The 23,324-nt window shown below is 33.9% G+C and overlaps 3 protein-coding genes across 5 annotated transcripts; 2 read left to right on the forward strand and 1 right to left on the reverse strand.

The window, feature by feature from the left end:
- Nucleotides 1-2,871: 2,871 nt before the first annotated feature.
- Nucleotides 2,872-5,456, forward strand: LOC111878427 (pentatricopeptide repeat-containing protein At5g42310, chloroplastic). Its single transcript, XM_023874927.3, has 4 exons — nucleotides 2,872-4,691; nucleotides 4,764-4,916; nucleotides 4,998-5,069; nucleotides 5,156-5,456. Exons 1-4 carry the CDS (start codon nucleotides 2,931-2,933, stop codon nucleotides 5,273-5,275), a joined length of 2,106 nt encoding a protein of 701 aa, XP_023730695.2. The 5' UTR covers nucleotides 2,872-2,930; the 3' UTR covers nucleotides 5,276-5,456.
- LOC111878428 (uncharacterized) lies at nucleotides 5,324-8,468 on the reverse strand. Its single transcript, XM_023874928.3, has 11 exons — nucleotides 7,990-8,468; nucleotides 7,813-7,870; nucleotides 7,632-7,745; nucleotides 7,375-7,512; nucleotides 7,189-7,258; nucleotides 7,049-7,104; nucleotides 6,833-6,958; nucleotides 6,619-6,758; nucleotides 6,428-6,500; nucleotides 6,266-6,340; nucleotides 5,324-5,800 (listed from the first exon to the last, which is right to left on the reverse strand). The coding sequence occupies exons 1-11, from the start codon at nucleotides 8,163-8,165 to the stop codon at nucleotides 5,480-5,482; spliced, it is 1,347 nt and encodes a 448-aa protein (XP_023730696.1). The 5' UTR covers nucleotides 8,166-8,468; the 3' UTR covers nucleotides 5,324-5,479.
- Nucleotides 8,469-17,126: 8,658 nt separating this feature from the next.
- On the forward strand, nucleotides 17,127-22,392 carry LOC111878429 (1,4-alpha-glucan-branching enzyme). Of its 3 annotated transcripts, none has more exons than XM_023874931.3 (14): nucleotides 17,127-17,282; nucleotides 18,153-18,275; nucleotides 18,413-18,614; nucleotides 18,680-18,749; nucleotides 18,837-19,106; nucleotides 19,467-20,373; nucleotides 20,438-20,554; nucleotides 20,636-20,698; nucleotides 20,801-20,908; nucleotides 20,996-21,097; nucleotides 21,271-21,338; nucleotides 21,434-21,515; nucleotides 21,614-21,730; nucleotides 22,085-22,392. In XM_023874931.3, the coding sequence occupies exons 3-14, from the start codon at nucleotides 18,455-18,457 to the stop codon at nucleotides 22,244-22,246; spliced, it is 2,226 nt and encodes a 741-aa protein (XP_023730699.1). In that variant the 5' UTR covers nucleotides 17,127-17,282; nucleotides 18,153-18,275; nucleotides 18,413-18,454; the 3' UTR covers nucleotides 22,247-22,392. The 3 variants fall into 3 exon arrangements, with proteins under 3 accessions (XP_023730699.1, XP_023730698.1, XP_023730697.1); XM_023874930.3 differs by lacking the exon at nucleotides 17,127-17,282 and adding an exon at nucleotides 17,305-17,469 and having other exon boundaries at nucleotides 22,104-22,392; XM_023874929.3 differs by lacking the exon at nucleotides 17,127-17,282 and adding an exon at nucleotides 17,306-17,469.
- The last annotated feature ends 932 nt before the right edge of the window (nucleotides 22,393-23,324 follow it).

Here is a 23,324-nt window from a genome sequence, read left to right on the forward strand (position 1 = left end):
GCACCTCTTAGTTCCCTCATGCACCTCTTTTCATTATTCTTCAGTCGTTTTCGTTGTTCTTCAACATCAGTAGATGCAGTGGATGATCCAATTGGTTGAACATTAGCAGGAGCTTGTACTGTTCCATCGATACAATTCCAAAGTTCTTCATCAATTCCATTTAAGTAATCTTCCATTCTATCAGCCCACTGATCATAATATTCTGGAATTAACATCGGAATTTTGGTTGAGGAACCAAGCAAGTGAGAGAAAGAAGTCATTGTATTCATGTTGAAGTTCGCCATTGATGAACACAGAAAATATCCGAAAACTTGATGAATTTCAGAATTTGATCAAATGAATTGATCACAAATCACTAATCGATTACTCGACTTAACAATTCAAATACAGAATCAATTCAAATCTGAAGATCAACAATGATTTTCAAAACCAAAAATGCGCGGAAAATTTTGAGTAAATTTGTAACCCAAAAAGCAAATGATTCTTATACGAAAATCAGATCTAAGCAGTTTGAATCCTGCTCTGATACCAATTGATGAGAATTGTTATCGAGAATTGAGAAAAGAAAAGATAGATTTGAACGATTGAAGATGAAGAACACAAAGAGTAAATATTAATCAGATCTCATATTGATTAAGACTGATTACAAAATAAGCAGAAGAGAGATTTGAGTTTCGATTTTTTTTCTCTCTACTTCTAGCCTCAGTCCCTATTTATACATACAAAAAAATATACTAAGTCTATACATTTTCACTTCGCACACAAAATGACTTAGTAAAATAACATAAAATGCGAAACAATACAATACACTATTTTCGACTTTTTACAATTTACATCTACACTAAAATGCATTATATTCTATGGTAAAATGTTAGTTTTGAGACCGAGTCTAAATATTGAACGTTATATTGAACGTTTTCATCGACATCTTATTGTGGATGCTCTAAATAAAAAAATGAAAATGTGATTAAACACTATCCTTAAAAAATGAAAGCATTGTTGTGTGATAGGAGAAAACCGATGAAAAAATCCATTCCAAAAACTTAACGGAAAATTAAACACCCCCTTTATATATGGTGCATATATTTCCCAATCGGTCACATATTCACTTCACTTCTTTTGTTTAACCACACCTTAAACCTATGCTAGTTGTTGCTAATAAATTGGCTATAAACATTTGGGTGCACGTTATGCGATGAGTGTGGCTAAATGATTTTTGGCATTTTAGGCGTTGCATGATATTTACCATCAAACCATACAATTTATTATAATGGGTTGAAATATTACGAATTACCAGTTTATCACATTTTTTGGGATTTCACATGGATTTGGGATAAAATGGTTTTGTATTTGTATTTGCAGGTTTTGGGATTAGTATTATCATATAAACAACATTTAACCGTTTTGTTATGAATTTGTATATAAATGTTTTGATGTCAATCCAAATGTAGAGATCCTTTACATATTTTCCGTGTTTAGGTTATTATTACCATAAGTATTACCATAAGTTAAGGACATGTGTTAATTGCTTACTATAATTTGCCATCGATGTGTCTATTAAATTTACATTAGGGTATGTTTTTGTTCATTATGTCATCGTCAACCTTAACATTTGATTCTTTTTTCTTCTAGTGGTTCGAAATTTTTCTCATTTTCTTATGAAATTAGAAGGCTCTTGATAGAAGGTGCTTGGATTGTTGACTAAAATAATTCTTTCTTTAGCCAAATTCCATTCTTGTATAATGATATGCTACTTCTTAACATGTTTCTCCATTGTCCATGTAATGCCCATTGAGGCATTGACCCTCTTGTTTGGCCTAAGTTATTTGTCTTGTTCGGTTGTTCGCAATCAAACTAGCCAGTAGCCATGTACTCCACATAAAACTTATTTCTATAATATTATTGTCTAAGTCTTATAACACCCATGTAAACTACAATTACACCAAATAGTTAACTAACACAAAATTACCGAACAAAATTTACCCAAGTATAAGATGAGAAAATTGATTTGTATTTAAATATCAATGTCATAACTAAGTAAATAATATTGTAACAGATTGAAATAAAAATAAAATTACACGAATGGTTCCTATGGTTTGGGGTAATTTGTGCGTTTGGTCCATAACTTAATTTTTTAACTCGAAAAGTCTATATTGTTTGTTTTTGTTATGCGCTTGGTCCTTAATCTTTGTTTTTGTTACACGTTTGGTCATTGTCTTATCTAAAAAGATTATTATTTAAATAAGAAAAAATTGTGGGGTATGTAAGATAGGTGAGGGGTGGGGTTGGGGGTGTGTTTATTTAAATAAGTTAAAAAAATCAAGGGCAAAATAGTATTTTTAGGTAAGACAGAGACCAAACACATAACAAAAACAAATAGTAAGGACCTTCCGAGTTAAAAAAAATAAGTTAGGGACCAAACGCATAACTTATCTTAAACCATAGGGACCATTCGTGTAATTTACTATAAATAAATAGAAGGTCGTTGCTAATTTTTGCATAACTTGATTTGTGCTCAAAAAGTTGTACTTAAAAGTTTTGGTTGATTTTGTCATCTTGATAACTTGTGATACAAGATGATCTAGACTCCTTGATTGTTATATATATATATATATATATATATATATATATATATATATATATATATATATATATATATATATATATATATATATAATCAATTAAAATTTCTTCTTAAGTAACATTCGGCAAAATCATTACTAAATTGCACTAGATACTTGGGAAAATTCGTCAAAAATGAATGAACCAACAATTTTATCAAATATGTCAGTAAAAAACAAAAATGTAATTTTAGTTTTTTTTTAGACGTTCAACAACGATAAAAACTGGAATGGTTTAAGGGTAACTTTGATACTAACTCATAGTGCAGGGACTAAATGTATAATTTATCCAACGGATAAACTGTCACCATGACCCAGCCACGGGTTTTGCAGAAGAAAGTGCAAATAATGAATGCTCTGCTTCTCCCTCCACCGTCCGCCACCACCGCTCGCTTCCTCCGCGGCCTCAATTTCTCTCAACCATCACTCTCCGCCTCCTCTTATAAACACTCTCCTCTCCGTTCATCCGTCACCTCACTCTCCTTATCGGAAGACGATGTAGTTACAGAAGACGACGGCGTTTCACCCTACTCCCACCGCCGGTACGACTTCGCCCCTTTGCTCCAATTCCTCTCGAATCATATCCCTGATGATAACGATTTAGCATACTCGGACCCAACCGACTCAAAACTCGCCGAGTCATATCGATTAGTCCCAGCTTCACTATGGCATTACCTTCTCAAATCCCTAGCATCTTCCCCTTCTTCATCGACCTCGATTTCAACCAGCTACGCGCTCGTTGATTGGCTCCATAGGCACAATCTCTGCTTCTCGTATGAATTACTGTACTCGATCTTAATCCACTCGCTCGGACACTCCGAGATGTTATACGAAGCTTTTTTGCTCTCACAGAAACAAACCCTAACCCCATTAACTTACAACGTTCTCATAGGTGCGTGCGCGCGAAACGATGACTTGGAGAAAGCCGTTATCCTGATGAACAAAATGCGCGGGGAGGGTTACCAGTCGGATTTTATGAATTACAGTTTAATCATTCAATCACTGGTTCGTAACAACCAAATCGACTCGAATTTGTTGGAGAAGTTATACGAAGAAATGATATCAGATGCAATCGAGCTAGATGTGCAGTTATTGAATGACATAGTTATAGGATTCACGAAGTCAGGCGACGTTGACAGAGCTATGCAGTTTCTAGGTATGATTCAAGGGTATGGATTGACTCCCAAAACCTCCACCGTGGTTTCCATTATCTCAGAGCTGGGCAGTTTGGGGAGAGCTGAAGAGGCCGAAGCTGTTTTTGAAGAGATCAAGGATGGTGGATTGAAACCTAGAACCAGAGCTTACAATGCTGTGCTAAAAGCATATGTGAAAAACGGTGATCTGAGGGATGCAGAGTGGATAGTGAATGAAATGGAGAGAAATGGTGTTTCTCCAGATGAACATACTTACAGCCTTTTGATTGATGCTTATGGGAACGCAGGCAGGTGGGAGAGCGCAAGAATCGTGTTGAAAGAGATGGAAGCAAACAACGTAAAGCCAAATTCATATGTTTTCAGTAGAATTATAGTGAGTTATCGTGACAGAGGTGAGTGGCAAAGATTGTTTCAAGTTCTAAAGGAGATGCAGAAGTGTGGTGTGAAACCTGATAGACAATTCTACAATGTTATGATTGATACATTTGGTAAGTATAATTGTCTTGATCATGCATTGGGTATATTGGAAAGAATGAGAAATGAAGGGATTGAGCCCGATAATGTTACCTGGAACACACTTATTGATTGTCATTGTAAATCTGGAGATCATAACAAAGCAGAGGACCTGTTTGATGAAATGCAGCAAAGAGGGTGTTTGCCTTGTATTGCAACATATAACATCATGATCAACTCATTTGGTGAACAGGAAAGGTGGGAGGGAGTAAGGAGCTTGTTGAGAAAGATGAAAACTCAAAACTTGCAGCCTAATGTCATAACTTATACTACACTGGTTGACATATATGGACAATCCGGAAGGTTCATGGATGCCACTGAATGCTTAGAGGATATGAAAGCTTCTGGCTTGAAGCCGACTTCAACAATTTATAATGCCTTGATTAATGCATATGCTCAAAGGGTATTTTCGTATTTCATTATTCACAATCACATCTTCATGAATCATGATTAAAGTTTTTTTTTTTGGGGGCAGGGTTTATCAGATGATGCACTGAATGCATTTAGGATGATGAGAAGCGATGGTTTGAAGCCTAGTAATTTAGCTCTTAATGCATTAATAAACGCGTTTTGTGAAGATAGAAGAGATGTTGAAGCCTTTGCAATTTTGAGATCAATGAAGGAAAATGTAAGGGATTGTTTCTTTTTTACTAAACAAGCTTAATGAGTTAAGCACTTAAATACAAATTTGATATATTCTGAATTACAGGACTTGAAGCCGGATGTGGTGACATATACCACTCTTATGAAAGCTTTAATTCGCGTGGAGAAATTTGATGAGGTATTATCGGATTCGTAGTGTTAAAAAGTGGAATTTGATTAAAGTTCAAAAACAACCCCTTTAAAATACAAGATGTTACGTTTCAGGTCCCTGGAGTTTACGAAGAGATGATAATGTCTGGATGCACTCCAGACCGAAAAGCTAGGGCTAAGTTACGGTCTGCATTGAAGTATATGAGACAACGATTGAAATCACAAACCCTTTAGCCAGGTCACCACTTTGTGGGCCCTACTTTCTGTCTCAACAAACGAGCATACAGATAAGAAAAGCTTGTTACATTTGTAGCATACTTGCACATAACTTGATATTGTAACATCAACATGCAACAAAACAACCATTTTTTGATACACATATTTGAAGCGACTTGAAAAATCATATTATTACACACCTTTCTTGTTGTATTATTGATTTCATGGAGTAACGGGAGGCATATTGGATCTACTGGTGCTACTCTTTGGGATCCTTGAACAGAACATAAACATCAACAAAATTGAAGATAGCAAGAACAGTCTGAAATATGTTCTCATCTCCTGCAAACCAATCTCAAGCAACTCTGTTTTTTCTGCATATCTGTTTTTCCTTTCTATTAAATAGCCTTTTAAATAATCATCAATAGAGATCAAATTATCCACGTTAAAAGGAGCCCTATCTTCCATAAACTTCATCTTCATCTCATGTGCTCCCATTTCAAACATACTGAAAAATGCAGCAGACCACTCGTTCACAACTCTCTGCAATTTTTTTTAATGTTATAACAATCACCAGTTATTAAGTAAATTACAGATTTGGTCCCTGTGTGCTTTTCTTTTTACTCAAATCGCAAGTTCGGTCCAATTTTTTGAAACCCTCCCAAAGTCGTCCATAGATTTTGGTTTTTGTCACACCATTGGTCCCATGTAAAATGACCTTTTTACCCTTATGTTATTTTTTAACTTTTTTATTATTTGTCTAATTTGATATTATTATTAAATATGTAGGACTTCTTGAAGGGCTGAAAAAAAAAAAAGTTGAAAATATCTCATAAGAGAAAAAAGGTCATTTTACATGTGTTGGTAACCAGTACGGAAACAAAAACCAAACGTAAGAATGATTTCAAAAAATGGACTGAACTTGCTATTTTGAGTAAAGGTAGAGGGACCATATTAGTAACTTATAACAGGAGCCACGTTGTTAATTATGAAATCAAAATTTTGTACATTGAAGGTAGGTTGGTCAACGGGGTTGAACATTTTGAAGCAGTCTTTATAGGATGCTTTTTCATCTCCATATATCTGGCATTAATTAAACGATATATATGTCACAAAATAACCATAAAATATATGCTTAAAAATGGTGGTGTAGAGTTTATAATTATAAACCTCGAATGTGAAAGCCATGGGGATATTTGCAACTTCAAACATGTAATCTGTTGTTGTACCATGTGCTAGATACCTATTAAACACATGTATGTATGACTATTAAAAATGGAAATTTATTAAAAAAAAAAAAAAACATTAGGTTTTCATATTTTGAAAGAACAAGAAAAGGAAAAACGGAATACTAAACTAACCCAACAGATCCTCCCCCTGATCCAACCACACAACGATCTTCACAATGAAGGTGATTCAATGTTTCAAGCATCAACTTCATTTTCTCAGATTGCTCTCCAGGAGGTGTAGTGTTTTTATGATCATAAGGCATAAACAGAGCCTACAAACATTTTAAAAAATTAATCATTAAAAAAAAAAAGAGTAGAAGACGAAAAGTTAAAGATTATGATTGACCTCCATTCCAGAATGCACATTGACCCATAAATGTGGTTTAAATGATCTTGAAAGCTTCCTCATCATTTGAGCTTCAGGCTCACTAAAAGGACCACTCCCTGGATTCTCTTCATTAGGATCATAATCCTGAAAGCAAATATTAAGTTTTAAGGTTATCATTTGTTTAACTAAGGTACGTTGCTTCATATATCATATATGATCATATTCATAATCAACCTTTTCTTTTTTTCCCCAATCCACACTCCAATTTCTGTTGAGATCAACTCCTCTCCCTAAAAAGTAAAAGTTTAAAATCAATAATAAAAAAATAATTACAACATATATTAATATAAAACACTAAACTGCAAGAGAAAGACCATTTCTGCGTTCACAAAGCTCTCCTGCTTCAACCTTTTTGCGTCCATTCAAGTTTTCAATTGGCACCACCTGAGAGATACATAGAGATTAACATAATATAATATAATATATCTATATATCATGAAATCTGTGAATGTTTTATGTGTTAATGAAAAAATATATTAGAAAAAAAGAAGGAAATTAACCTTTATAATGGTATTCTGGAGGGTTCTGTTGAGCAAGAGTGGATTCCTTTTAGGTAAAGTTTGGTCTTCACTTAAGATGTAGAGGATCTTGAGTGCAAGTTCAGATGTAATAAGCTCTCGTGCATGCTGCCCAAAACTCTGGAAGACAAGTAATCATCTGTCAAAAAGATCAGCTACCAATCATAACCTCAGACAACATAACATATTGTCTATATTTCCTTTCATGTAATGTAAATTTGTGAATGAACTGAACTTACAAGAAGGATTCGGAACTTTGACTTGTCTTCTTCAATCTCATTTATGTTCTGGGAATATGTAACTACGTTGAGTTCAGCCTGGTAGCCCTTATTTGAACCTGTAAATGTCTCCATCTGTTGGAAAGTCAAACAAACAAGTATAAATGCTAGAAAAAGGGAAAAGGAAAGACACAAAACTCACATGGAATCTATCTTGGTGACGATGAACCAGTTTTTTTATCTCTTCCATTAATGTCGCACTGGAAAAAGGAACAACGATTTCAAACAATGTCTATCGTGTATGTATCATACAATCAACGTCGAGAAACAATTGCCCTAGATTGAAAACCAAATGAAATGAAGAGGCGTTGAGTTTTACCTAGTGTGATAAAGATCACGATTGATTGGCGTGATTGAAGGTTGTCGTTGTTGATGCGAGACATAATTAACGCTCCTTCTACAATCAACGATCGAGAAACAAGCATAGAACAACATCAAACAGAAGGGTAAAATCGTGAAACGGAGACGACGATGACGAATAGGAAAAAGCGCCATCTGAATCACCAAAATTCAACAGTTTCTGTTTCTCCCCATCAATTGATGTTACCAATATAGTAAGGTTTTCAACTTCGTGATCAATATGGAAGTATGTATGAGAGTTAAATTTAGTTTCGTTTGTAAAGAGAAAGAGATGGATCTATAAAGAGAAAGACATGGGAATTTTGTCGGGTTAGTTTTCCTTCCAAGAGAGTCCGCTAGGTGTGTTTGTCTTTGGAAAACGACTATGACGCAAAATCGAATTTCAAACTACGATGACATATTGAACCACAAAGTTATTATTAATGAAAATCAAAATCTGAAATAATTCAAGAAATTTTCTGCCTACTTGCAAAAAATAGAAGTTTAAAATGTACTTTAAACTTATTAACTTAACATACATCAATTCTCTATTGAGAAAACTTCATCTCTTTCTAATACTTTCATGTCCATTGGCCTAACCGAACCACACACGAAAGTCAACCAGGTCCACTGTATAATTAAAATAAAAAAAGTAAAACCTTGAACTTAATGCCATTTTACAATTCTCCATGGTTTTGGTTGTCACCGACAAAACCAATGTCAACTTCACTAATCAATAGATCAAAGAAAAAAAACCGATGCATCTTCGTTTCCACCATCACTTTAGCAAGATAAAATATACTCCTCAAGTTAGCAAATCTTTGATCTTGTTACATATGAATGGGGTAGATAGAAAGTTCGTGTAGAATGTGCATTATATTGGTAACTAAAATCATTTGGATAGAAATCAATCAACTTTCATATCTTCGATGGGTCAAAGTTACAAGATGAACCAATCAAAGTCATAAAATAAATCATGTAGATTCAATCCTGTTACACAAATAAGCAATCCAGAACTTACTTCACTAAAACGATCGCCAAACGCTTGAATTTGCATATTCAAAATTTGGTTAAAACAAAAAAAAAATCTCGCAATAATGTTGATTTCGGATATTAACATGTTTTCTTCGATTTCTTAGATTAACAGAATATTCCTCCATGTTTAACATTTGAATGTCATTATTGTCACAAAAACATGTGATATCCAACATAAGTGCATCAAACCCATCACTTCTCATTTGTAAATAGGGACCATGGTCTATGAAAAAAATTATAAGGGCCACTTCCAAGTGGTACATTACACCTCATTATGCTTAAGGTATTTGTCACACCCCCGAACCGGAGCGACGGAAATGTCCGGGGGCGGATGACGTCATTGTATAGTATCATAACAGTTGAATATAAATGAAGCATAGCAACCCAAACAACATACATTAAGAATACCAACTTATATAGTTTACATATTGTGTTTGTTCAAAAGTTACACAACAATGACTGAAAAGTAAAATCCCATAATACAGCAACTCCTGTTCTCAAAGATGTAGATACCTAATTACTGGTTCCCTGAGAATACAAGTGATTTTGAAAAGCGTTAACAATAATATTGGTGAGTTCATAAGCATTTTTGTATGAAAAAAGGTTTGTAACTGCTTTGTTTAAAATAGTTTCGTATGCTTCCAAAAAATCCGATATTTTCTATAAAATAGGTTGTTAGTCTAATAACCAAGACTAAAAATGTATGAATGTCTTTTGTATATTTATCCTTGTAAAATGAATATGTATGCGTGTTTCCAAAAAAATCCAATATTTTCTTATGTATGAACTGTAGTCTTAAACCCTAAGACCAAATGTAAGCAATAGTGTACTAAAAGGTAGTATATAGTTATATATTTTTATAAAACTAATGAAGTGTGAGCTTTCCGTAAACCAAGATAGTATTGTTAATGATGGGTGTTATATAAAAGAACATCCTATGTGCTCATGCAAACCCTAAAGCTTGGATTTAGGTTTCTCTATTGTACATGTAATTCATCCAAGACTTATAAACCCTAGATCTAGCATACTAATTTCGAAATTGACATGTAAGAACAGATCTAGATGATTACCTCTTGTAGAATGGCTTAAATCTCTTCAATCTTCTTTCCTTGGAGCTTAAAGTCACAAATGTCACTCCTCTAATGGTTTACAAACACCAAGAGCAAGAGAATGACTAATAAGAAGGAGGAGGAGCACCAAAAACGTCCTAGGGTTCTTCCAAAAGAGTTAGCCATGTTTTTTTGGGGCCATATGGGTCTTTATGTAGTGAGGCTATTAGGGTTATCAAACAAGGAAACCCTAATTTGACTGCTTAGGCTCCAAGCAGCCCATGGACTCCCTTTAGAACACCCCTTGGACGAATTCCTTATGGGCTTCCCATAGAATTCGTCCAACCTATGTTCCAAGGTGATCCATATCCTAATTGCAATTATCTTATAATTAGAATTCCAGTCCCCTAAGTTTAATTAATGTCTTTTAGTCACAAAACTAATTCTTAATTAATTCTTGACTAATATTAATTAAACATATGATTTCTCCTTTAATATATTATTCATATAATATATTAATAAATCATAATTAATCCTCTTTCTCCATAAATCATCATATCAAGTTGCTTTGGTGAAGTCAACCCAAAATGACCATGCACAATTGGGTCAAGTACATACCAAATATAGTTACTGTGACATCCCCATTTTCACGGCAAAAGAAAAAACGATTTTTGTTTATGTTTTATAAAAATCAGAGTACCTCTTTTAATAAAAATGTTGCGGAATTTGTTCACAGTAAAACATGATAAATAAGTTATCAAAGCATTTCCGAAGAAAAGTATTTTTATTCATTTTAAAACATTTGGGATGTCATCGTCAATATAGAAACATAAACATAAATAGAACTTACATTCATTATCACTAGTGATTTATATCTCCTTAATCTCTCAGCGTAATGTGACTTCATATCAACATCTATGATATAAATAAACTGAGTGGGTCATGTTGGGAAACCTGATGAGTACATAGGGTTTTCAACCCACAATAATATAATTATTATGTTTAAACAATCAAGCAATCAACCCAATCACCCATCCTCATTATCTTCTTTATTCTCAAGGATCTGCCCTAAGAATAAGCTATTTCTCGTTCACTCATTCCTAAGGAATCGGCATGAAGTCCATCGTTGCCACAGTTTACACAACGGTCACTAAGTCTGCATAGTCACCAGGGTTTAGGCATCAAGTCTACATGATCACCATGGTTTAGGCATCAAGTTTGCATGATCACTAGGGTTTAGGCATTAAGTCTACATGATCGCCAGAGTTTAGGCATCAAGTCTGCATGATCGCCAAGGTTTAGAGTACACCGGGTGAACACATCATTCACAACAACTACAGGTTGCGAGCCTGCTAGTGTTCCACTGGACTGTCTAGAATAGTCCGTGGTTGTCATCCATACTCTGCTGAATGACGGGGCCATCATTTGGGGAAAAGGCTTCTCACATCGTCCACCTCTCACCCTCACCTCGTGGTATATAACACCTCTCAACTCATCATCCAACTCATATTACATCTATTACATCTACCCATGTTTTACCCCAACATTATCATAGATGTAAAATACATATACAATTTAAATCATTTAAAGCATGTATAAAAACATTCATCCAGCATAGACAACAAGTATCCAGATAATATGCACACATAGCACGTAGTTTATATAAAATACTTCATACCTATGTGTAAGATGAAAGTAAATATGCACTCACTTGATAAGGTGGTGATTCCGAACTCAGATAGCGCTTCGCTTCTTAAAAATAATTTCCTTTGACGAAACCTAGTATTATTACCACTAGAGTTTAGTCTATTATTCTTCGAGACTAATTAATAGTATAGCTATTATTACTATTATATAAGCGTTAAACAACACTCTATATAACTCATAATAATAGCCTAAATAATTATTTTAATGTCCTAATAACATTACTATATTAAAACATAAGTTATACTAAAGATAGGTTAGGCGTAGCATACTTACAACGGGTTTTTCTCAAAACCGCGCTCTGCTGGAGCAGCGTTCTCGAGCCGAAAGGCTCTTCTTCTCGGAGCCTTCGGGCGCTCCGGGGCTTCCGCCTCGTGCTAGGGAGGTTCCCTAGGCTTTTCGGGGGGTTTCAAGGGCTAGAGAGAGGTTCTAAAGAGTGAGGAAGAAGTAGGAAGGTGTGAGAATGAATGGAGGCCTCACCACTTATTTATAGGGGCTGGAGGAAGTTTCATGTCATGAATCTCTTGATGTTCACATCGTGAGTGAGCTTGGGCTCCAAGTCACAGCCTGGTGCTGACACGTGGCATCGCACATAGGGTGGAAATCAGCCGATTTTCAAAAATTCATAACTTTCGCATACGAGCTCCGTTTTCGAAGTTCTTTATATCCACGCGTAGGTAAAACAAGATCTACAACTTTAATTTAGACTCCGTCGGCTAATTATCGACCAATCTTAAATTTAACAGTAGGAAGAGATTAGACTGTTAAATGACCACGAAGAATTCGTAACTCCTTCATACGAACTCCGTTTTCGTCTGTCTTTTTACCGTTGAGTTCCTATTAATGAGATCTTCAAATCTCATTTAGGTCATGTAAGCCAAAAACCACTCGAACTAAAATTCGAGTTTCGGGCCGTGCACTGCTAAGCCGAATCTTAGAAAAATCATAACTTCCTCATATGAAGTCAGATTTTGGCGTTCTTTTTATGGATGTTCTCGGTTTAACGTATACTACAACTTTGGTTTATATTACTAAGGCCAAAAATTCTTCTATCGTAAATTTATTATTTTATGTCTCCCGGTGTCGTGTCGGTTTTGCCGAAAAATTTCGACGGACCATAACTTATTTATTATAACTCGGATTTCGGCGCTCTTTATATGTACGGAACCCTTGAGACATATTATACAACTTGGTTGAGATTATTTATTCTAAATAATATTTTGTCGAAAATTCGTTTTCGACCCCTATTATCTCTAAATTGACTAGCCCGGATCTACGGGCGTTATAGTTACGAGCTTAGACACTAATCCAACAGTTAATCCCTATGTGAGTTTTTATAACCATGTTTTAATGTGACTGTTATGCATGTACGACGTTCTTCAGGCGTTGGAATTGGTAAATATTTGTCACCCTAGACTTACCGGTCTAATTGTAGCGAACAGTTGAGGTGTGGGGTTGTCAATCCCGTATAGATCTATACACAAGTATCTCGCTCTCCCTCCAGGAGACTCTGGTTATAATGCAGGACTTAAAGTGTACGCTAGGTAGGTACGGTGAAGAGAATGTTTCACTAGATCATTAACAAATTTACGTGAACTACGACTCCCTTTTTCTTGTATAATGAAATAATCATACCATTGAAATGTTATAAAAGTATGGTTTTGTGACTACCAAACTATACCAATTATAGCTTGACGTGTATGTTTATGTGTAAACTATTTATATAAAATTTATATAAATATCAAATTGAATACTTGTCTAGTGTTAATATATGTTATTAAAACATAATATTCATGGGTTTTAACCCACCAAAACTGAAATGACTAAAATTTGACAATTTTACAAGAAAAACTATTTTTAGTAAAAAATTCCATAAACTTGTAATTTGTACAACCCATATTTTTCTTGTTGATATTTGTTACCACAAAATGAGTTATGTTTTTGGTCATTTTTGCTTATCAAACTCATGAGTCACGATGTTTATATGATAAAAAAATAACATCTACGTTTTATGCAAAGATTACTCCATATTCATATAATAAGAATAAAGCATGCAAATATCCAAGGACAAACACATTTTGACTTGTATCCCCCCCTCCTAAAAGCATGTAAAACTCGAAAAAAAAATTGGGGGTATGAAGCTCACCTTTGGGTATTTTTGTGGGTGGTAGGAAGGAAGAGATGAGAGTTTCAAGCCTAACTTTTTGTATGAACTTGAAGAGCTTCTTGGAGGTGTAAATATCCTAGTAGTTTAACACACGAAAATATGTGTAAATACGATGATACTAAGATAAAAGGCTTACAAACAGTAAGATATTTTGGAAACACTTACCAAGTTTCTAGGAACCACTTGATGAAGATTCAATCTTTGAGGATCCTTGTTCGATTTTGAGAGAATATATGAGAGAAGAATGGAGTTAAAGTGAAGAAAAGATGGTGAAAGTGGGGACAACCCCCTCTCGCCCGTGAGTTTAAAACGAGAAGGGGAAAGTTGGCTCATTGTTATTTGGTGGTTATTTAGAGGTCATGTATAGATACTTGGTGTGTATGTGCATGCATGGTATAGAGATATAGAGGGTAAAGGATGTAAAGCTAGAATATCAAATCACCAAAGTCAACTTGCTGGGTCTTGCACCCAACCGTAATCACCTTGCTATGGAAAAAGGTTTTCGGTCTTGCTTTGCATGGAGGAGAAGGGTTTGCGGTTTTAGTGATCACCCATTAAGGGTTTTCGGCCTTAATGGACTCACCCTTTAGGGTTTTCGGCCTTAATGAGTCATGGATAGTGATTTCGGTCTTGTAATGATTCCCATAGATATGTTTTCGGTTTTGAGCAATAGAATTCACAAGGATGGTGGCCTTAAAAATCGAGCGTTCAAGGTTATGGCATAAATACAAGTTCTTGTGTTAAAAACATTTGATTCATGTTTGATTTTCATTGATCATTCAAGGATTATTTCAACATGAATTTTCCAAATGTGTATCATCTCTAATCATACAAATGGTGTCCTCTTGGCTTTCAATAAACATCATTGTATCAAAGTTACACAGATAAACATTATAGATAACTTATACCCAAGACCCCTTAGGCTAGGTTTGACCCAAAATTTTCTAGTTGTGACAGTATTTCTCTTCATGTGTTTAAAGAAAATGAACTTGATTCATAAATAATAACAAACCAAATGACAAATTATGTCATGTACTTTAGGGTTAATTTCACAAAAGTCATTATTCTATACGGTCTTGTTATGTTTTAGTCCAAACGTTTTTCTTATTCTTTATATTCTATTATATTTCGAAATTCTTTTTCTTTTTTAAGTCTTAGCTGATCGCCAATAGATTATGATGACGTGTCGGTTTGGTTGACATGACTTTTTTCTAGTTTGTATTTAGCATCAACATTTACGTCTCAGTTTGCGTTTAACCCCAACATTTTTTAGTTATACATTTACCCTTATTTTTCATAACATTTTGATCCCTTGGCCGGTCACCAACAAATATTTAAAACGTAATAGCTTAAAGTGAAATAAGAGGAGACGAAGACCAAAGTCGAACCCGCGACTTTTCCTTGAGTAGCGGGGCGTGCTAGCATGTGATCCAAGGATTATTCTATTTGTTTCCATTATTGATGTCTATTTTATTTAATGTATACATGTATTTAAGAATGAAGGGAAAACATATAATGTAAGTCTTGAACCGAGGACATCTAATAAATAATATGTCATGCTAATACATGAACCAATGAATATATTTGTTTATTCATTCTTAATTCATATAAGAAACAACCAACTATCTCTATTGACATTTTTGTTGAGAAACTAAATAAATGAGATGAAAATATCTGCTATATGCCTAAATTTTATTAAAATATGTATCATTATATATACATGAATTATGAATGAATTAAGAAAGGTATTCACTGGCTCAGATATTAGCATGTCCATTATCATAAGCGTGTAAGAAACTTCTTGCATCAAAGAACATCGAAAAATATGGATATTATATAGAAGGCCTTAGAGTTGTGTTTTAGGATCAATCTCCACAACAATAGTTAGATTTGTTCACTTGTCTATATTGACTTCAAAGAGTAACGGGACATAGGGATGATGATCTCACAACCCTTTAACACATTTTTTTCTCTTTCATTTTAAGCTATTACGTTTTAAAATATATGTTGGTGGCCAGTTAAGGATTAAAAATGAAATTTTCTAAAAAGTAAAGGTAAATACAAAACAAGAAAAATGTTGGGGTTAAACAAAAATGGAGACGTAAATATTAAGACTAATTGTAAACTCAAAAAAAATCTCATTAAAAATATAACGTGAAATGTTATTTTAGCCATACAAACTTTTCGTGTTTGTTTTAAAATATCCCTAATGTTATTTTTTATTTTTTTTATGTTTAGGGGCTTAAACTCAATTTTTATGGGTTAAAAACGTCATTATTGGAAAAGTGAAGGGATAATCTGGTTACCTCTTGAATAGAGGTTACTGACTCGTCAATTCAACTGCCACATGAACATCAATGATGGTGATTTCTGGATCTAAAAACTCGATATTGGGGTAAGCCGTGAGGAGTAGATTCATATATAATGATGAAATACTAACGTAACTTAGAGGAAAAGATTTTGGAAACAAGAATCTTGGGTAACAGGGTTTGACTCCCCTCCCTCCGGATTGAATTATGAGTTTGAACTATTCAAGCTTTTTTCGACCAAAAATGTCGAGAGTGTTTACATTTGGAGTTGTACGGACGTTGTCACAAGGTTTTTAATTTTCTATGGTGTACATCAACCATCTGATGACGACGACATAAGCTGAAAACTCGTTGACGTCGTCCATTAAAACAGGAAGAAACTAAGATTAGGGGTTAAGTTATGATTATCAACAAGCAACTACGTTTCTGCAAGTTGGTTGACAAGAACGACGTCGAACATTGGAGTTGGTGGCGATCGGCGACGATCGATAGTGTAGATGGATTAGGAATGGTAAACATCAAATACTTGAATGAGAGTTCGGAGGGGATACATTAATAGTTAAGGGAGGAGGTTGGAAGAGGTGAGATGAAATCTTAAAATCTATTATAACATGTTAAATGGTCTCCAAAGCAAGTGAAAACAATTTTTAAACTACAAAAATAAATAAATAAATAAATAAAATAAAGGTTTTAAAATTAACATGAAAATTTTGTAGGACTAAACCCAAAAAATAACTAGTTTTCCTCTTTATATATATATATATTTTTTTGTTGTCCTACCAAAATGTATTTTTATATTTGTTGCGTTCGAAGGTCACATGCATCTTCAAGACATACTCTTGGCATATGCTTTGCCTCCCTTCTCATATCCATCAAACCAATGCAAAAGTGAGAAACAAAACAAACATATGCTTTCCTTTGAGAATTCAATGTGGGTCACTGAAAATCCCTGTAAAATATGTATTTTTCTGAATGTCTTTGACCATCAAATCATCTGGATTTATACGAGGTCAGTACTTTTTAATGGTTCTATAATTCAATCGTCATTCAATCATTAACCCTTCCCCCTTAGAACCACAGTGAGTGTGTGTTTTTGTGTGTGAAATTGTGAAGAGATGTACTGTTCTTTGGTTACGCTTCCTAGAGCTGCTGATCTTGGATTTTTAACACAATTCTATAGTAAAAATTCATCAATGGTAAAGCAGATTCTTTGATTTCTTAATGTGTTCTTGCCTTTTTCTCCCATTTTTAGGATTGTGGTTCATTTTCTTCATAGCTATTTGTTGCTGTCTGATTTAGGGCCTTAATCAAGATTCTTAGCATTCAGGTTTTGTTAGGGGTTTCTTTTGGGTAAAATCATTGCTTCCTATACCTCGTTTAGGGTTTGATCAGTATTCCTCATTGGCTATCATAATTCTTTCTACTTCTTGATTTAATTAGCTTTCTCTTCAATTTTTAGGATTCGAGTGACGCTTCCAAAACCCGATTTAGGGTTTTAGTCAAGATTTCTCATTTGATTTCTATATTATTTCCCTTCATTTTTGGCATTCGGGTTTTATTTTGTTCATACATAAGTTTGCTGCAAATGGTTACTAATCTGTTTCATATCTTCATTTACTTGTAATTTCAACAATTAGTGCACTACAAAGATGAAATGAAGATCTTGTTATAATAATCTGTTTGGCTTTTTGAGTTTTTATACTTCGAACTTTTGATTCATATTCATTTGAAGGTCTTGACTCTTGACTTGTCAAAATATTTGAAGAAAAAAAGAACATTAAAACATGTGTGTCTTATATATTATATTCCCTCGTCTAATAATAATCACAATATATGCAGTGTCCTTTTTGGTCATTTTGCTTGACAATTTTTTTGACAGGCTACAAGAAGCAACTTTTATATTGCTCCATCACAGCTAACAAAACTTAGTGTGGGACCCAGAAATCAGAAAGTCAGTTCAAGACTTCCTCATAAGCCAAGATTATCTTCAACTCCAACAAGGGTATGATTGTCTTTTACGTTGTTATCCAGGCTAATTAGAAGACAGTTTATGACAGTTTTTTCTATCCTTTTTATAGCTAAAATGACTTATTTGCCCATTGTCATCACTAACTCTTGTTGATGCTGCTATTAATTTAGGCGAATCATGATTCTGCTGTTGTGACTGATGAGCTTTCACCAATGACAAACATCAAAGCAGAAATGAAAACTCCAAAAATACTGGAGCTCGATCCTGCTTTAGGACCCTACAAAGATCACTTTGAATATAGAATGAAAAGATTTTCAGAACAGAAACTGCTCATTGATCAATATGAAGGAAGTGTTGAAGAATTTGCAAAAGGTAATAATAATACAAAGGGTAGATAAGTCATTTTACGTCTTTCTACTAATCATGATATGCATCAGGTTATTTAAAGTTCGGGCTTAACAGAGAAGATGGAAGCATTGTTTATCGTGAATGGGCACCAGCTGCCGAGTATGTTCTTCACATAATCATTTCACAAAGGGTAGATAGGTAATTTTCCTTAAAATTCTGATCAGGGTTTGCTTTATAAATGATCAGAGAAGCACAATTAGTTGGGGATTTTAATGATTGGGATGGATCGAACCACAAGATGGAAAGAAATGAATTTGGGGTATGGAGCATCAAGATTCCTGATCATGATGGAAACTCATCAATTCCTCATAATTCAAAAGTTAAGTTCAGATTCAAGCACAACAATGGAGTTTGGGTTGATCGAATTCCAGCTTGGATAAAATATGCCACTGTGGACTCCACTAGATTTGCTGCCCCTTACGATGGAGTTCACTGGGACCCACCGCCTTCAGAAAGGTATAAAATCATAGTATCATACCCTACTTCTGTAAGGGTATAAAAGTAATTTGGCCTCTAAGCCCACTGTTGTTTTTTTTTAATCATGTATGCTGACTTTTACATTAAGATAGTGTTTGGTATGCAATAAGTAAGTAAAAAGGGAATAGAACATGTTGGTATGTTTTGACATAGGAATGGAATGTGATTCCTTCTTCTAAACAACATGCTTGAATGACTCATTGCATTCCTTCAAGTCAATCAAACATAATAATGGAATGTAACAACCCATTCCATTATCTTGTTCATTCCATTCCTTCGTGGTTACATTCTAATATACCAACACACACTAAAAAATGGTGAATTCCAATTCCAATGTAGGTATGAATTTAAGTACCCCCGTCCACCAAAACCCAACGCACCACGGATATATGAAGCTCACGTCGGAATGAGTGATTCCGAACCCCGAGTGAATTCCTATCGAGAATTTGCGGACAATGTTTTACCTCGGATTCAAGCCAACAACTATAACACAGTCCAATTAATGGCAATAATGGAGCATTCTTATTACGGATCATTCGGTTATCATGTTACAAACTTTTTCGCTGTAAGTAGTCGATCAGGAACACCCGAAGATCTCAAATACCTAATCGATAAAGCACATAGTTTAGGGTTACGTGTTTTAATGGATGTTGTTCATAGCCACGTCAGTAACAATATAACAGACGGGCTCAACGGGTTCGATGTGGGCCAGCCCACACAAGATTCCTACTTCCATACGGGTCCACGAGGGTATCATTCTTTATGGGATAGTCGGCTTTTCAATTACTCAAATTGGGAAGTTCTTCGTTTCCTTTTATCGAATTTGCGATGGTGGATTGAAGAGTTTAAATTCGATGGGTTTCGGTTTGATGGGATAACTTCAATGCTGTATAATCACCATGGGATTAACTTTGCGTTTACTGGTGATTATAATGAGTATTTTGGTGAATCGATTGATGTTGATGCTGTGGTGTATATGATGCTTGCGAATTGTTTGATTGATTTGTTGTTGCCTGATGCGATTGTGATTGCTGAAGATGTTTCCGGAATGCCTGGACTTGGTAGGCCCGTGGATGAAGGTGGGGTCGGGTTTGATTTCCGATTGGCTATGGGGATTCCTGATAAATGGATCGATTATTTGAAGAATAAGAATGATGATGAGTGGTCAATGGTGGATATTGCTACATGTTTGACTAATCGGAGGTATAATGAGAAATGTGTTGCTTATGCTGAGAGTCATGACCAGGTATAAAGAAAATTACATTTTAATTATGTGGGTCCCATTGACTTATTATGGTCAATGAATGCAGTCGATTGTAGGAGATAAAACAATTGCATTTTTGCTTATGGATAATGAAATGTATTCTGGGATGTCTTGTTTGACCGAGGCTTCACCAGCTGTTGACCGTGGCATTGCACTTCACAAGGTTCGATTTTCCCAATTTTGACTTTTTTGGTCAAAACTATTACACTGATTTGTTTGATTAATTTTTTATTTTTGGTTTTAGATGATTCATTTTATAACAATGGCATTGGGAGGAGAAGGCTACCTTAATTTCATGGGAAACGAGGTTAAGAATACATGGACAACTATTTATAATTTGGAAGATAAAAAAAATATATTTTTATTCTCTCATGATATATTAATATTTTAAATTGTCTTTTTTATATAGTTTGGTCATCCAGAGTGGATTGATTTCCCAAGATCAGGCAATAATTGGAGCTATGAAAAGTGTAGACGCCAATGGGAACTTGTTGATACAGAGCACTTAAGATACAAGGTTGGATACTTTTATATATTATAATTTTATATCTACATTTTGTTACAATTAAATTTTAAATTTAAAAGCATGAGTTTTTGAATGCAGTTCATGAACGCTTTTGATAGAGCTATGAACTTGCTTGATGAAAAATTTTCCTTCCTCTCATCCACCAAGCAGATTGTAAGCAGCACAGATGAAGATGACAAGGTACACCAATTTTTTTTCCTCGTCTATTTGACTTTTAAGGTCAAACCGATTAATTTTGAAAGTCAAATCTTTATATATATATATATATATATATATATATATATATATATATATATATATATATATATATATATATATATATATATATATATATATTTTTAAATGGTTCACAGGTTATAGTGTTTGAAAGGGGAGATCTAGTGTTTGTTTTCAATTTCCATGCAGATAATACGTACGATGGGTATGTACATGATCTTTCCCCTCCATTACAAAATTGCAACATTAAAATGTCCAAAATACCCTTTTAGTAAATCAGTGTAAATTGTGATTTGATAGGTACAAGGTTGGTTGCGATTTGCCAGGGAAATATAGAGTTGCTTTAGACAGTGATGCTTGGGAATTTGGTGGGCATGGAAGAGTAAGTAAAAATAGCAACTTATTTTAAAAAATCGTTTGACATTCAAAGTCAATTATTAGATGTAAATATGGTCAAGGTTTTGTGTTTTGACTTTTTAGGTTGGTCATGATGTGGATCATTTCACTTGGCCTGAAGGAATCCCGGGACTCCCTGAAACGAATTTCAACAACCGTCCGAATTCGTTCAACGTTCTTTCACCGCCAAGGACTTGTGTGGTTAGATCTCTACTTTGCATCATCTTTTATAACTGTTGTATTAAGAGACTTAATGACCATTTTACCCTTACATTCCTAAAAAAACATATTTCACAATATGCATCAATTTTAACATGAGAGGAGTTGGGAGGAAAAAAAAGAGGTAAGGACAATTGGTAAAAGGTTAGTTTCTTAATAGATTAAGCCAAGTTTTTTTGGCTTAACCTACTAAGTCGTTATGTTCCGAATAAGTCAAAAAGAAACAGCCATGTATAGTCTCCTTGATTAAGGGCTTAACTCATTAAGCCCTTTAAGTAAAAAAGAAGCAACGCCTTGGCTTGTTCATAGCCATGAATTTTAAATTGATTTATGAAGGTTTATTTTCGGGTTGAAGAAGACATTATGGAAGAAGCCAAAGATGATGTTGATGATAGAGATTTAGACGATGTTGAGAAAATCCAAGAAGCAACTCACGAGCAAAGTGGAAATCCCAAAAATACCCTTGAAGAAGAAGAAGAAGACGAGAGATTAATTTGATGTCATTGTTGCTTTTGAAGAATATTAGCTACATTTTGTACAATATTACTATGTTATTTTACTTATTCCGAATATCCGTATAGTTCATTTATAGAGTAGTGACAACTTTGTAAATGCCTTAATTTCAAACAACCATAAATTTTAAATCGAGAGTTAGAGATCTATAAGCTTTTAATGATGTTCATTATAAGTATCTTTCAAAACTAGCTAAAACTATAATTTTTTATCTGAGTATAAGTGTTTGGCTAAAATAGGTATAAGCTTTTGAATGTATAAAATGACAAAACATGAAAGATAAAAGCTCTGAAAAGGTATTTGAGGTTGTTTCTGAATTTAAAGTTTTTTGTTTAAAATAAAAGCTTAAAATCTATAACATTTTTCGGTATTTTGAATTTTTTTTCTTAAAATCTAGAAGTTTGTCGCCCTATTTGATTGATTTTTGTTATCTTGTTTCAATTAAATCAAGTGAAATCTAGTATTTCGATATGGTTTTAATTTTAACTTTTTCTTATACTTTCTATTTCTAGTGTTGCTTATAAATGATTGAATATGTTTTCCATTACAATTTACACTATTTTCCTTCTAATTGATCATTGTATTATATGTGCTTTTCTATTCTCTAAGATATGCTCACAATATAACATTATTACAATAAAATAAATAATTTGTTTGTGAAAATTTACACTTTAAGTTTTAACATATATTGTACGAATTTTACAATACTTATTATCTAAAAACCATTTATAATTTAATTCCCCGGACACAATTTAAGATAAACAGGGACTACCGGCAATGACAACTTATATACAAAGAAATCGAATCACAAACTAATCAAATGAAAAACATCTTAATGATATGAATGATTACTTTTCATTGTAATATTTGGTTGACTCGATAGAATAAAATGAATCAAACATGCTTTTTGTTATTTATAAATAAAAAAGTAAATTATATCATATCGATAAATACATAAAAAAAATATTATTTTATAAAAATAAATTTTAATTAGATAAAGGTACATCGTTACATTAATTGCATATAATCAGATTTCATTCGTTTAAATTATATGTTAAACGTA

Source organism: Lactuca sativa, chromosome 8, assembly GCF_002870075.4.
Source record: "Lactuca sativa cultivar Salinas chromosome 8, Lsat_Salinas_v11, whole genome shotgun sequence".
Taxonomy (NCBI): Eukaryota; Viridiplantae; Streptophyta; class Magnoliopsida; order Asterales; family Asteraceae; genus Lactuca; species Lactuca sativa.